The sequence below is a fragment of the Dromiciops gliroides genome, chromosome 1 (genome assembly GCF_019393635.1).
Source record: "Dromiciops gliroides isolate mDroGli1 chromosome 1, mDroGli1.pri, whole genome shotgun sequence".
Classification (NCBI taxonomy): Eukaryota; Metazoa; Chordata; class Mammalia; order Microbiotheria; family Microbiotheriidae; genus Dromiciops; species Dromiciops gliroides.
Genome location: NC_057861.1, coordinates 1 through 15,601, shown reverse-complemented (window position 1 = coordinate 15,601; position 15,601 = coordinate 1). Strand labels below are relative to the sequence as shown.

The following is a 15,601-nucleotide window of genomic DNA, read 5'->3' as shown; positions in this document are numbered from 1 at the left end:
TCACTTCCGGTCCTCCGGGTCATGCGTCGCTTGCGCGCGTCTGGCGCTTGGCCGTTTTAGGCGCGGGTTTGGGCCGCCTCGGCTCCGCTTCGCCCTCGGCTGCCGCCACCAGGGTCGGAGTCCTGCGTCCCGGACCTCGGGTCAGGGTGAGTTGGGGCCTGGGCCCTAGGGGCCGGCCAGGAGACGCATCCCTGGCGCCTGGCCCGGGCTGCGGAACTCAGCAGGAGGGCTAGGGTTGGAGGGGCGCTTGCGCAATTTGGAGCAGCACCCCGCCCTCTCTCCGGGCGAAGGTGCTCATTGGTCCTCCTTGGGGGCGGGAAGGGACCTGCGAACCAATCGCCTGCAGCGGGCTCGACTTGTCCCATCCCACTGCGTCCTCCCGCCCCGCCCCGTGTTCTGTGTTAGTCCCACCCTGTCCTCCCCCGTTACCCTGCTCAGCCCCTCTTATGCCATGCTGATCGCCTCCCTCCTCCTTTGGGCAGAGTGCCGCTCCCCCGAGCCTACTTGGGCCCTGCCCAGGGTCGTCGGCTTCCCAGAAGTCTCTTCCTTGGTGGCCAGTCAGCCAGCGAGCATTTATGAGGCGCCTGTAGTGTGCCTGGCACCGGGCTGGAGGAGCAGAGAGGGGGTGAGCCTCAAGGCCGCCCTCTGCTCTGGCTGCAGGTGTTCCTGCCCCTCCTGCTTTAAGCTTCTCCTAAGAGGATTGTGACCTCCTTGAGGGCAGGGACTTCCCCCCCCTCCCCGTCCCCACCCTCCAGCCCAAGCGCTTTGCCTGATAAATGGTTGTTGACTTTCCCACCTCCCAGTACAACCTTGAAACGTTGTGTCCGCCGGTGTATGACCTGTTTGTCCATTTCAAAGATGAGTGACGTCACTCGCGGGGGAATGGGACTTAAGCGAGGCAGAAGCCGAGTTAAACCAAGGCCTTGGTCCTCTTCTGAAGTCCAGTGGCAGGACGGAGACAGGACCACTGGCTGTGACCCGGGATGCAATGGGTGGCCTTGGCATCTGTGATGTCCCACCCAGCTCTAAGCGGCCTCGGCACCTGCTTCCGCTGCCTTCCTGGCCTTTGGAACTAAGTGTTCTCAGATGCTCATTCCACCCCGTGCTTGGGCTGGACACCCCCTAACTCATCCACAGGTTTGTGGTCCGTGGGTTACTCTCCACCCGGTTCGGCCAGAGTGCAGCCACTGCACGGGCCCAAGGTGGATGAGCACATAGCAAGCCCTTCCTATTTATGTCACTTGAATTAAGGCCCATTGGAGCTGACCCCAGAGCTCCCTGGGAGAGACCTGGGACGTCTGGAGCTGCCAAACAGGTTCTGTGTTTGCCTAATAGGGCTTCCTTTTTCTCTCCAGCTCCACCTTCTAAGGACTCAGCTCTTCCTCAAGAAGGAGAGTGGAAGAACCCAGAATGGCCCCTGTACTCCTAACAGCTGGGGCCTACCAGGTGAGAGAGGGTTTGCTCCTTCCTCAGACCTTGCCTCAGACTTGTCCATCTCCTTCGACCCAGTGTAGAGCGGGAGGGGCACTCACAATCATCTCTTGTCCTCTCATTTTACACAAGAGGAAACTGAGTGAACTGAGAATTGCCAAATGTCACATAGATAGTAAGCAGCAGAGAAGGAACTTTAACCCATTTCTTATTCTTTTCTATCATGTCATTATCTCTTGATAGTAGAAGCAGCTGGCAGTTCAATGGATAGGGCCCTGGGCCTGAAGTCAGGAACACCTGAGTTCAAATCCAGCCTGACACTTCCTAGCTCTGTCACTTAATGCTGTTTGCCTCTATTTCCCCATCTGTGAAATGGGGATAATAATAGCACCTACCACTCAGGGGTTGTGAGGATCAAATGAGGTAACATTTGTGAAGCACATTGCAAACCTTAAAGTACTACTTGAATAATAACGGTTATTATCATATTTAATCTACACATACCTACTCCCTCAAGCATTCTAACTTCCCAGTTCCTTGTTCTAGCCCCTTCTCATGACCTCCTCCACCCCACCTCAGCCCTACATAGAGATGATGGTCAGGCCCCTGGTTCCACCATCACCTAAAAATGTCCCCCTCACACATCCAAGAACTCAGAAATTCCTTTATCTCATCATAGCCTTTTCTCATTGCATCCTTCCCGTTACTCTTTTTTGTTCCCACTGAGAGCCCCTCGGCCTTTAGTTCTTGCCCAAGCTGTCACCCCCACACTAGCTGCATGGGCCTTCCTTCCTGAGCCAAAGCCCTTGGTGAATTGGTTCTACTCTCTATCATCATCTTCGCTCAAATCCCTTGTCCTCTCGTTGAGCCTGTTGTGTTTTACTGCCCTCAACACACACCTGAATGGAGCTACAGAGAGTGGCCACACCCTACTGACCAGTGAGATACAAGTGTGTGAAATACACACACTCAGCCCTCCTGCAGCAAGATAATCCTTTTATACTAACACCACCCAACCCCCCCCCCACTCCCTCCCAAACTGATGGCCTTGCCTCATACTTCACACACACACACACACACACACACACACACACACACACACACACACACACACACACACACACACGAATGATCGCGCACGCACACACACTGCTGAAGGTGTTCCCTACTGCTATCTCTTCTCCGTTTTTCCTCATCTAAACCTCACCTACACATCTTTTCCTTTACTTCAGTCTTACGTGAAGAGGTGGCCCTTTTTGCCAAGACCAACCCCTCTGCAGGCACAGGTGAAGTGGCCCGATTCCATCCCATCTTCTCTAGCAGATGACCCCCTCCATCATCCCCACTCTCTAACCTTTCATCTCTTCCTGGCCACCAGCTGTTTCTCTGCTGCTGAAGAAACATCTGTGGCTCCCCTCTCCTTTAAAAATCCCCACTCAGTCAAATCGTCCTCACTGGCTTGGGTCGTATATTCCTCTCCCCCTTCTCAGCCATCTACACTGTGTGCCTCCACTTCCTCTCCTCTCTTCTAAGCTTCCTACCTTCTAGCTTCTGTCCTCATCCAGTGAAGCTGCTCTCTCCAGAATTAGCAGAGATCTCTTAATTGCCAAATCCAGTGAACTTTGCTCAGTCTCCACCTTCCTGACCTTTGCAGCCATGGTCACTACTGATCACCTTATTCTCCTTTATATTCTCTAGGTTTCTAGGACACTGCTTTCCTGGTTTTTCTCCTACCTGCCTGCCTGCCTGCTCCTTTCTACTCATTTGTTGCATCTTCCTGTGGCTTATGTCCATGAACAATGGGTGTCCCCAGAGGGTCTGTTTTGGGCCCTTATCATGAAGAGGTGGCCTTAAACCCTCTCACTTGGGGACTCATTAGCTCCCCCAGGTTCTCTTAACCTCTATGCAGATAATTCTCAGCTTCAGTCTCCTGAGCTCCAGTCCCACATCACCAGCTGCTTAGGACATCTTGAACTCATGCCACAGATACCTTAAAGTAGATACGTCCAAAACGGACTTGTCTTTTCTCCCTAAGTGCCCCCCTCCTCCCAGCTTTCCTGTTACTGTCAAGCAGAACACCATTCTCCCAGTTGCCCAGCTTGGAATCTCAGTGTTACCCTTGACTCCTTACCCCAGATGTCAGATCTACACATTTCTCCCTTCACAGTCTCCTGTGTGCTTTCCTTTCCCCACTCAAACAGCCTCTGGTTTTGTGTCAGCCTCCTCATGCCTGCACTGTGGCAGAGCTCTGCATGGCCTCTTTGCCTCCAAGCCTTACTGCACTCAGCTCCCAGAGGGATTTTCCTAAAGCACAGGTGTGACCGGCTCATCTGCCCACTCAGTAAAGGCCAGTGGTCCCCTGTGGCCTCCAGGATCGACTGGAAAGACTGGCCCTTAAACCTCCTCCCATCTTTCTGGGCCTTTTGCTCCTCTCTCTGTGCTCTGCCTTGAACAACATGCTCCCACCCTCTCTAGCTCTTTGCCTCTCCCCTGACTGTTTCCCAAGAGTGGGACCTTCTCCTTCCTTCCCTCTGCCTGCTCATCTCCTCAGGGTCCTTTGGAGCCCAGCTCAGGGCCTCCCTTCCCAGTCATCCCCTGCTCTGGGATTGCCTACAGTTCACACTGCCTATTTCTTTTATCTACGCAGTGATTTGCATTTTGTCTCTGAATCAGAATGTGGCTCCTTATGGCAGGTGCTGTATTTTTGCCTTCCTTTGTACCCCTCAGAGTTGGCACAGTGCTTGGTCCAGCCTGTGGACAGCCGCCTGCTTGCCTTGGTCTCTTTTCTATGTGCAGTATTTGCTCATTCTTTGGTAAATTCACTCACGTCACCAGCATGTGTAGTGCTGAATTTGTTGCATTTAGGGATGCAAAAAATCTAACCGAACAACAAAATTTAAAGTCTGTTGACAGATCTTAATATGCTTCTTTAAGATGCAGGGGGGTTTACTGCTCATACCAGCATGACTAAACTGGACCATATCAGGCCTTGGGGACTCCTGGGTAGCTTTTGTAAAGGCCTCTTCTGCCCATCATCTACCGTTTAGTAGCAAATGCTCTCTAAATGGATGGTTATGTGGTAAGGCTGCCAACACACTGGAAAAAAAGGAGAGGCATCACTCACACAGAATGTCACTAGTGCCTGTTGGAGGCTATCTTCTGGCATTTTCTTGCAACCCCTATTAAATAACTAAAAGCCATCCGTTTCAAGATGCTGCTGGTTTTCTTCCAGGTGCTATGAGGAAGACCGAGTTTCCTTCTTAGTCTCTGACCCTGATGTTATTCCAGCAGTCTCTGCCATCCAAGTGCCCTCATCCTCAGATCTGTCTGCCAGATGGATCTAGCCAGATAAACAGGCTTCCACTTTTCCCTCCCAGTAGAGACCGGTGATGCTTGAAGAGATTCACATTTCCCAGGAATTTTCTGCCCATGATTGGTGGTGTGATAAGGTGATACCCTCTATATCCTCTTGATTGTCCTGCTGTCAAGAGAAAGTGTCTTCCCACAGACCCTCCAACATTTTGTTTCATGTTGACTAGTTTGCTGGATTTGAGGCAAAACAAAAAAGTGCTTTTAATGCATATGTCTCTTAATGACCATCTCCATTCCTTTTTGATCCATCAACCTAATATTGTTTTTTCTCATGTGTAAATTCCTAGAATAAGCCATCTCCGCTCATTGCCTCTGTCTCCCTTTCTTCTCCCTTAACAGACCTTCACTCAAGCTGGTTTTCTACCTCATCACTTAACTGATACAGTTTTCTCCTAAGTTAGGACCAGTTTTAAATGAAGACAGATCTGATGGCTCCTTCTTGACCTCTCAGTAGCTTTGGACGTGTTGATCCCCTTTTCTCCTGGATATTCTCTTTCTGGCTTTTTGTGACCCTGATCTGCCTCAGTTCTCCAACCTGCCCAATGGCTTGTTCTCTGTCTCCTTTGATGGCTTATCATTCTTCTGTCATGTCCCCTGACTGTGGCTTTGAAGCCCAAGGCTCCTCTTTTCTCACTGGACAACCTCTTTGGGCACTGTGGGCTTAGCTGTCATCTCTATGCAGCTGTCATCATTCTTCTGAATGCCAGTCTGCCTCCTGCCACATCAAATGGGACATGCTGGAGGCATCTCTAGTCCCAAAGAAAGCTCATCCTTCCCCCAGACCTCTTCTGAACTCCCCTCTTTGGTCAGCCCTGGGCACAGCTTTGGACTCACCCTTGACTCCAGCCTCTGCCCTTCCCAAATCCAGTCAGTGGCCAGATCTGGACATTTCTGGCCCACTGTCTTTGGTTCAAGACCACTGCCTTTGGCGACTGAAGTTGGCTCCCACTTGGTGTCATTATCTTAAGGTTCTCTGCAGTCTATCTCCCACTCAGATGCCAAAGCAACTTTGCTTGACCACTTTCTTCTCCGGGGCTCCCTGTGATGTTGAGGAGCACGTAGCAGCGTCTCTGTTAGTGAAAGCCTTTCACAAGCTGGCCTCACTGAGCAGGACTTCCTAGGATCCAGGGTCCATTATCCCTGGTGGTTGACTGCGTGTGGGCTTCCTTCTCCTAGCTCTGAGCCCTTGAACTGGCCATTCCCCAGGCCTGGATGATTCTCCCTCCTGCCTTCCTTGGTGTCTTTGGGCAGCACTCAACTCAAGGGAAGCGTCGTGCCTAAGCCTTTCCTAATCTCCTCTGCCCTCAGACATTCCTGCAACATTCACTCTGTATTTGTTTTACACAGACGTGTAGATGGGCTCGTCTTTTCCATTGAGGTGTAAGCCTCTGGAGAGCACAGTCTGTTGTTCCTATCTTTGTACACACAGCACCCAGGACAGTGCTTCGCATAGCGGTACTTTATGATTTCTTGTTGAGTGAATTTCAAAGCACAACCCCATCTTCCAGCAGTTTTTAAAGCACTTCAGCTCCCTTGGCAGGGAGGGCACTTGAGCTGCAGAATGAGTGGCAGCTTGGTATTATTGTGGAAAGAAGACCAGCCTGGGGTTTCAAAGACCTGGGATGCAGGCTAAGCTGTGTGGTAAGGGTCATGTCTTTTGGCCTTCCTTTGGTACAGGCTTCTCTTCTTTAACTTGGAGATAAATACATACTTGCATTGCAGATATGATCTGCTGTTATGTTGTGGAATTCAAATCTGGTGTGAAGTGAGCCACACATGGTAGGTGTCCATACACTGGTTTTAGAGTACTCTGAAGCCCTCCGTGCCAGTCCTGCCCACTCCCACTCTGCCCCCCAGGTCCACATGAAGGCCCCTGGCTGAGTGAATACATGTGTATTTGGTGTTTCAGGAATCAGTGACCTTCAAAGATGTGGCCATAGACTTTACCCAGGAGGAGTGGGGACACCTGGATTCTTCTCAGAAGGAGCTGTACCAGGAGGTGATGCTGGAGAACTACAGCAACCTGGTGTCCCTGGGTAAGGAGGCTCCCCTTGGGACTCAGAATGGGCACCTTGGGGTGCTTTGTTTCCAACCTAAGATGTGTCAGGGTGGCTCATGTGCTGTGCAGTTAGTGCTTGGCCTGTGGTGACTGGAGATTCTCTATCTTTTGGGAAACAAAAGGCAGGTTTTGTTTGTTTGGTACAAAGTATTTCCAGGTTAAAGGTATTCACTTTATAGAGCTGGAAACTGGAGGCTTGATGGTGTTGAGCTGCCTTCTCTGCCCTGCCCCCTACCCCCATGTGCACATGCACACACACACACACACACACACACACACACACACATGTTTCTCAGTTCCAAGATTCTGCTAAAATTTCTTGGCAGACCCCAGGAGGCATAAAAAGTTCCTGTTCTCTTAGGGTGGGAGTGTGTCCAGTGAACCATTTTACTTTCTAGGTCCAGTTACATTTCGTGACTTGTTCCCACCTTAATGCAAAGCATCCTTCAGAGATCCTTTGACTTTCCCCAAGCCAGAAGGGAGAGAACTGAATTCTGAGGTGTCTTTTTGTCCCTTTCCTTTTCCCATTTTTGATACCCAGGACTCATAGCCTCCAGACCAGACCTGGTCTCCCATTTGAAACAAGGGGAAGCACCTTGGGTGGCAAGGAGAGACATGGAGGCAGGCGCATGCCCAGGTGAGTGAGGGAAGAAGGGAGGGAAGTGCAGCCTGATGTGGCACCACAAGCAAGACCAGCTTGTGACATGTGGAACAAGCTTATCTCACAACTCCCCAGCCTCTGGAGGGCTCTGCTTGTGAGCTGCTTCATAGACCTTTATCTTAACCAATCAGTCGCCTTCCTCCCCTTGTGTGTCTTCTAGACTCAGAGAAAGAGACCCCTTGGGGGGCAGGGGGAGAAGCTATATTCACCTCTTTCTTCAGAATCACCTCGCCCTTAACTAAGCTCTGGTCATCAGCAGACATTGATCAAGCAGCTACTGCAGCTCAGGAGCTGTGGGCAGCCAAGGGGCACCGTGGGGCACAGAGCCTGGCCCTGGAGTCTGGGAGGCAGCCGGGGGGCATTGTGGGGCACAGAGCCTGGAGTCTGGGAGGCTCATCTCTGGGAGTTCAAATCCAGCCTCAGACACTTAACCAGCTGGGTGAGTCTGGGGCAGTCACTTTACCCTTTTTGCCTCTCTTTCTTCATCTCTAAAACAGGCTGGAGAAGGAAATGGCATCACAAAGGGTCCGACCCGACAGAGGCGGCAGAACAACAAGCCGGGTCAGGGGCTGTGCTCAGCACTGGGTTTTCTAGGGCAGAAAGTGAGCAGCTCCTGCCCTCAGGAGCTTAGGCTCTGTCAGGGGGGTGGGGGTGGGGGGCATCATGGGCAAAAATAGAGGCACCGTTTTCTGGGTGGGTGAGAGGGTCAGGGAAAGTTTCATGTAAAAAGTGCCACTTGATGTAAGCTCAGAAAGGAAGCAGGGGTTCACAGGGCAGAGGACAGACGACATCAGGCCTAGTCTGCACAAGACCAGAGCTGAGAGACTAGAAGATGCAGAAAGGGGAGGATGGTGGAGCCTGGAAGGGCAGGTTGCAGCCAAGATGTCAAGAGCCTGAAATACCCAATAGAGGAATTCCTGTTTGATCCTCAGTGTATAAGGGGGTTTTGTAGTGGATTAGGCTGGTGATTTGGGCAAGTGACTTTGGCAGCTATGTGGAGCGTCTGGGCAGGTGGGCCCATTCAGAGGCTATTGCAGTCCAAGGCTCGTTTGTTTTGCCTAGTTTGAACCTATCTTCCCAAATGTCTCACAGTTTTATTATATATTTGATTTCTTCCAGCATGATGATTTTCAACACATTCCTCTACCACAATTTATTCAGGCATTCTCCTATATGTGCCTCACATTACACTAGGTTTTGAACATGTAATTTAATGAAATAGCAAGGAGAATGAAGTGATATACAACTAAATGCCAATATACAAAAGGTTTTTAGTATAATCACAATTATCCATTTTACATCTCATAACGGTTTCTGCTTTTTGTTAGGTTTTAAATTCTCTCCTCCATAGATCTGACAGATAAAACTATCCCATTCTCCCCCATTTTGCTTCTGGTATCACCCTTTATGCTTAAATCATAGACCCATTTTGAGCCATATTGGTGTATTGTGTGAGATGTTGGGCTGTCCCTAGTTTCTGCCAAGCTACTTTCCATTTTCCCCAACAGTTTTTGTCAGATTCTTGTCCCAATCTTGGATCTTGGGGTTCATCAAGCACTGAGTGACTATGGTCATTCACTACTGTGTATGGTGTATCTGATCTGTGTCACTGACCCACCATTCTGTTTCTTAGTGTAGGGACCAATTTTTAATTGGGGAGTGTTAGCTAGGCAGCTCGTCACAATATTGGGGCAAGGAAGGAGACCGACAGCCTCCCTCAAAACAGAGCAGGATTTATTTAACAAGAACGAACTTAAAAAAAACAAACAGGATCAGTAGGATCGAGGGAAAGGAAATAAAATGGGCAAAGAGAAATAATACAACCTGAATAACACCATTGCCCAGGAATCAGCTGAGAACACACAGCAGCGTCCTGTTGCCTTCCAGCTTCCAGCTAGAATAGTGAAAAACCTTCCTTCTTCCCGGCAGACCCCAGGCTGACCACACAGAGCCCCAAGTCAATTGGCTGGAAGCTCTGACTGACAGTCACAGGACTGCCCTCACTGGGCTTCCAGTCATAATTTTTCCAGTCCCATGTAGGTGGCGGCAAGTGGTGATAATGTGAGGTGCCAGCACCATGGCGATGGCTACAACCAGTGGGTGGAGCACCATGCCATTTTTGGGTTTTTTTAATTCTAGCCAAAAGATGGGGTCATAAAAACCTCAAATAACAATTAATTCTATACATTAGCCAGTACCAAGTTTGCAGCTTTGTAATATAGTCTGAGATCTGGCACCGTGAGGCCACATTCCTTCCCATGATATTTCACATCACTGTGTTTGTAGAGTGTGTAGTGTATACAGTACATAGTGTGTAGTGAATAGTTTTCCACAGGGACATTGTGTTCTTTAAATTATTGGGGCTAAACTGTGCTTTATAAAATTATTTCTACTACTTATGGCTATTTATATAATGACTATTGCTCCTGTTTTGGTAGTAAACATTTATTATTAATTAATATTAAATATTAGTCAAGTATTGACCACATGGCAGTTCGGTACAACCAGGAGAAAGGCCCCAGAGGACTCACCTGTCTGTCAGAGAGCCAGCCCGTGGTCTCAGGCAGAGTCCAGAAGCCCTAAGTTATATACTCTGCCCTAAGAGGAGAGCGAGCCCCCAGAGCCAAGATGGCCACAGCCTTGTGGTCAAGGCTTTTCATCCTCTTTTGATTGATGGAAGCCCATTGGCTAGCATCATTCAATCCCATTGGTGGACATGACCTGAAGGTGGCCCAAATTCAAATGGGCTTTGCTGGTGACTTCTTGGCCTAGTGGGAGAGACCCCCTGAGGGGCAAAGATAAGTCTAGCTAGGTGTGGTATAATCCCTTTTTTCCTTCTTTTCCCTTGTCCTTGCCCTGAACAGGATTAAATTTTCAAGAATTGAACTTGCTGAAGTGGGGGGGCAGGAGAAAAGGCATCTGTGGGTCCCCCAGAAATCCATTATTAATACTTATTTTCTCACGATATCAAACACTTTAGGGTTCTTCCTGTATCCTGGAGTCTGTCCTCTATTGGCAGTCCATGAATAAACAGTGGGTATGGAGTCGAGTTAGGTTCTGAGTGAGAATCAGTAGAGTCAGCAAAAAGGTTCCAGCATGAGGTGGGAAAGAGAAAAGCCTGCATCTCCCCTCTCTTGGTAGGTATAAGCACAAAAGGCCTGTCCATGCAAGGGGTTGCCTCTACCCTTTCTCTTTGAAAAGCCTTTAGATACCATGTTCTTTTTTTTTCCAGGGACCCCCTTATCAGTGGGACACAAATACTTTATCTTTGTCTCTCTATATGGGGCCCATCATCAGGTTGTACTCAGTTCTGTGGAAGAGTCAGTCAGCCCCTAGACTTAGTCAGAAGCCTCCTGAGCTCAAATCCTCCCTCCACTTCATAGTAGCTGTGTGGTATTGGGAAAGTCTCTCAGCCTCAGTTTCTCCATCTGTAAATTAGGGATAATTCTAGCATCTAATTTAAAGGATTGTTGGGAAGATACCGATGTATTTTATTTTATTTTTTATTCATTCATTTATTTTGTGGGGCAGCAAGGGTTAAATGACTTGCCCAGGGTCACACAGCTAGTAAGTGTCAAGTGTCTAAGGCCAGACTTGAATTCAGGTCCTCCTAAATCCAGGGCTGGTGCTCTATCCACCACACCCCCTAGTGTCATGAAAATTTCTAAGTCCAACGAAGGAAAGAAAAATGAAGTCTCCAAGCCATAGCAAGATAGGTTTATTGAGAGAGGGATCCTGTTTCACAATAAAGCTGGTCAGTCAAGGGTAGGACCTGAGTGACCCAGAGTTCTACAGGTCTCTGGCTTTTATACCCCTAGGTGGATTAAATGTTTATACACCTTACTATTTTAAGACATTAACACCTCCCATTTTATCTACATCCCAGAGTCAAATGGTACAGTTCATACAATCAGTTGAGATGGTGAAATTCTTACAGATGTTCCTTTCACTGTTCATGGACAGGGAGGTCCTCGTTTTTGGACACAAAGGTCATTTCCTTTCAGCTGATTGCTTGAGGACCAGGTGTTTATATACATGACAATATGTCCTGGTCAGTCATGATCTCAAATTGGTCTGCTTCAGCTTGAGGATACTCTCTTTAGAAGTTGTGGTTAACCACAGTGAATACAGTACAAGGGATTTAGTTACTCAGAACAAGAGCAAGTTCACAGTTCGTTGATCCCTGAAAACATGTCACTGCATGAGCTTAAGCTACTAAGATTATATAAAGAATGATTGTGTAATGTCGATGCTCTGTGCTCTAAGTAATCAAAGAGCACTTAATGTAGAGTGAATCACCATTTGTAGCCTATTACACTGATGGCTATCACCATTAAATCTCTTATATTTAAGGGGTGGGGAAAATCTCACACCAGCTGCTCCCCTTTTCCTCTTCAAACATTATCTCCTTTGACCCAACAACAATCCTGGGAAGCAAGTGCCATTATGATCCCCACTTTAGTCAGTAAACATTTATTAAGTGCTTACTTGTGCCAATCATTGTGCTAAGTGCTAGAAATAGGAAAGAGGAAGATAATTCCTGCCCTCAAGGAACTTATAATCAGGGGCAGCTAGGTGGCACAGCAGATAGAGCACCAGCCCTGTATTCAGGAGGACCTGAGTTCAAATCTGGCCTCAGACATTTGACACTTACTAGCTGTGTGACCCTGGGCAAGTCACTTAACCCCAATTGCCTCACCAAAAAAAGCCAAGAAAACAAAAATGAGGAACTTATAATCTAATTGAGGAAACCTTATGAAAACAAGGCTAGCCAAATCCAGCAAATAGAAAATAATTAAGAGGTGATCAGAAGGCTTTCATTAAAAGAAGGGATTTTAGTTGGATTGGAAAAAAGCCAGGATCCTCAGGATGCTGAGCAGAGAAGGGAGAGCTAAGGCCTGGGCGACAGCCAGAGAAAACACCAACTGGAGAGTTCTATTTATGGAGCAGCCAGAAGGCCGGTGTCACTAAACTGGAGAGGAAGGTATTAGACGACTGGGAAGAAGGAGCAGGTCATGAAAGGCTTTGAATGTCAGCAGAGGGTTTTCTCTTTGATCCTGGAAGCAATAGGGAGTTTATTGAGGAGAAGAGTGGCAGGATCAGATCTTTAGGAAAGTCTGCTTTGATAGATGAAGGGGAGATGGGGAGATTGGAGGCAAGTAGGCATTCTCTCATCCCTTTCCCCCAACAGCTGTTACAGTAATCCAGGCCTGAGCAGATGGAGACCTGGCCTAGAGTGGTAGCATTGTCAGAGAAGAGGAGGGGGCATATTCGAGAGATTTGCAGAGTTGAAATCAACAGGCCTTGGTAACAGAGCTGATATCGAAGGTGAGAGAAAGAATCCAGGATGAGGCACTCTCTACAGAAATAGGGGAGTTTGGGGGGCAGGGTGAGGAGGGAGATCACGAGTTCCATTTTGGACATTGAGTTTAAGGCATCTGAGGGATTTCCAGTTTGAAGTGTCTGGAGGCAGTTGGAGAGGAGATGTCAGGACAGAAAAGATACATTTGAGAGTCATCGGCAAAAAAGGTGGTAATTAAATCCATGGGAGCCAATGAGCTCACCAGGTAAAATAGTCTGGAGGGAGAAGAGAAGAGGGCCCAGCACAGACCCCTTGGGACCCCTCTTGGATGAGGATCCAGCAAAAGAGATGGAGGAGGAGAACCAGAAGAAAGGGATGACCCAAAAACCTAGAGAGAAGAGAGGCTTGAGGAGCAGAGAGTGATCAACAAGATCGAAGGTTGCAGAATGAGAAACACCTATTGGGTTCAGCAACCGAGATCATTAGGAACTTTGGAGAGAGAGAAGTTTGGGATGGAATGGTGAGGTCAGAAGATAGATTGTAAAGGGATAAGGAGGAGAGCAGACAAAGGAGGCGCCATCTAGAGGGTCTTTTTGAAAAGCTTAGCTACAAAGGGCAGAAGAGAACATGGATCTATAGTGAGCAGAGATGAAGGGAAAAAAGGAGGGTTACTTCAGGATGGGAGAGACATGAATATGTTTATAAGTAGTAAGAAATGAACTGGTAGACAGGGAGAGATTGAGAGTAAGTGAAAGGAGAGATTTAGGAGGCAGTCTGTTGGAGAAGGTGGGGTCAGCGGGGGGTCAGCGGGGGTCAGCAAGGCCACTTCACGTGAGGTAGCTGATGGAGAGGGGGCAGAAGGCACCTGAGCGATAGGAAAGGAGAAGTCGTTTACATGTTTTTCTGTAAAATCTGAGACAAGGTTCTCAGCTGAGCAGGAGAAAGTTGCACAGGAAGACATTAAGTGACTTGTCCAGGGTCTCAAAGGCCATGTCTGAGGTCAGATGAGATCTCAGGTCTCTCTGACTCCAGGCCCAGTGCTCTTATCTACTGGCTTACTTGACTGATTCATTAAGAGTAAGGGGACAGCACAGCCAAGAGAAAGAAGTGGGAAGTGTTGCTAGTTTACAGACAGAAAGACAATGAGAAAAACCGCTCTGCTTTAACGGAAGAAAGTGCTTTTGGGGAAGTGTTGGAATAGGATTTATTTCCATTTTTAAAGATGTGTGTGCCCTCCATGAAGTCTTAGAAGAATGTGAACATTTTGAGACATGGTGGTCCAGAGGCCAGTAGACCAGGTAAGGGGTGACACCTCTTGAATACAAAGCTCAGGAATTTTGAATTTGTTAGACAGGTAACATGCAGAAGCAGAGAATTTGTGTAAGTGCCAGGTTGGTGTAATGGGAGCATCAGTATGTATAGGTGTGGGGACCAATTTTTAATTGGGGAGTGTTAGCTAAATGGCTTACCGCAATATTGGTGCAAGGAAAGAGACTGGCAGCCTCCCTCAAAACAGAACAGTATTTATTTTAACAAGAATGGACTTAAAAAAAAAGCACAAACAGGATCAGTAGGATCAAGGGAAAGGAAATAAAATGGGAAAAGGGAAATTATGCAACCTGAAAAAATACCACTGCGCAGGAATCAGCTGAGAATACGCAGCAGAACACCTGTCGCCTTCCAGCTTCCAGCTAGAATGCCCAATTCTCCTCCCCCAATCCCAGAAAACCCCATACAGCCCCAGCCAATGGGATGGCCGTTCTGACAGTCACATGACTGCCCTCACTAGGCTTCCAGTCATTATAATTTTGCCAGGCCCATGTAGGCGTCGGTGAGTGGTGATGATGTGAGGTGCCAACGTTTTCGGAGCCCCAGGCCAGTGTGCACCGAGGCATAAAAAACTCAAATAGGGGCAGCTAGGTGGCGCAGTGGATAGAGCACCGGCCCTGGAGTCAGGAGTACCTGAGTTCAAATCCGGCCTCAGACACTTAACACTTACTAGCTGTGTGACCCTGGGCAAGTCACTTAACCCCAATTGCCTCACTAAAAAAAAAAAAAAACTCAAATAACAATTAATTCTTTACATAGGAAAGGAGAGAAGCAAGATGCCTGGGAAATGTTTAGAAGCTCATTGCAGTGCCCCAAAGAGGAGCTATTAGGAGGACTAGAACCTGATATCCCATTCTTTCTATGAGTGGTTTCAGCTGCTGTCCAACATTTACCCCCAGGACCAATCAATTCCCTGGTGACCTTGTCATTCTTCATTCCCTCCTGGATTAATTCTCCTTACATTTTTTGCTTTTGACCTTCATTCTTGCTATGTTCACTTACTGCAAGGCTGAATGGCAAATTTATCAAAACCATGTTTTGTATGTGTTAAGTGTTATCTTTGATTGATTATTTCCATTCAGACATCCATTGATACTATTCCATTCAAATATCAGAGCAACACAGTGTTCTTATTTGCCATCCCAATGTTCATCCTATTACTGTAGTATTTCAAAATAAAATATCCTTATTTGGGCTCATTTCTGACGTGGTAAGTTTCCTAAAATATACACCAATGGGACTTGGCCCATCCAGACAGTCAGAAAGCATACAACATAAAAACTGAAATGATGACAGAGGCCTTGGGGAAGGGAGAAAGAGATTAGGAATGGGTCAGTCTCATTCTCCTTTTCTTCTTAGGAATTCACCTCTCAGGACCAAGGAGAATCAAGATCTGAACTTTAGACTTGAAAGGCCACCCTGCACCCTCCACCTAATGCAGGGATCA

At 47.9% G+C, this 15,601-nt stretch overlaps 1 protein-coding gene across 5 annotated transcripts; it reads left to right on the top strand.

Moving 5' to 3' along the window:
* Positions 1–11: 11 nt before the first annotated feature.
* LOC122737647 (putative protein ZNF720) lies at positions 12–15,601 on the top strand. 5 transcript variants are annotated; one of them, XM_043979933.1, is made up of 6 exons: positions 12–146; positions 1,356–1,446; positions 6,713–6,839; positions 7,404–7,499; positions 14,048–14,123; positions 15,514–15,601. In XM_043979933.1, exons 2-5 carry the CDS (start codon positions 1,411–1,413, stop codon positions 14,116–14,118), a joined length of 330 nt encoding a protein of 109 aa, XP_043835868.1. In that variant the 5' UTR covers positions 12–146; positions 1,356–1,410; the 3' UTR covers positions 14,119–14,123; positions 15,514–15,601. The 5 variants fall into 5 exon arrangements, with proteins under 5 accessions (XP_043835868.1, XP_043835866.1, XP_043835864.1 ...); XM_043979931.1 differs by having other exon boundaries at positions 14,914–15,590; XM_043979929.1 differs by lacking the exons at positions 14,048–14,123; positions 15,514–15,601 and adding exons at positions 8,021–8,125; positions 12,715–13,627.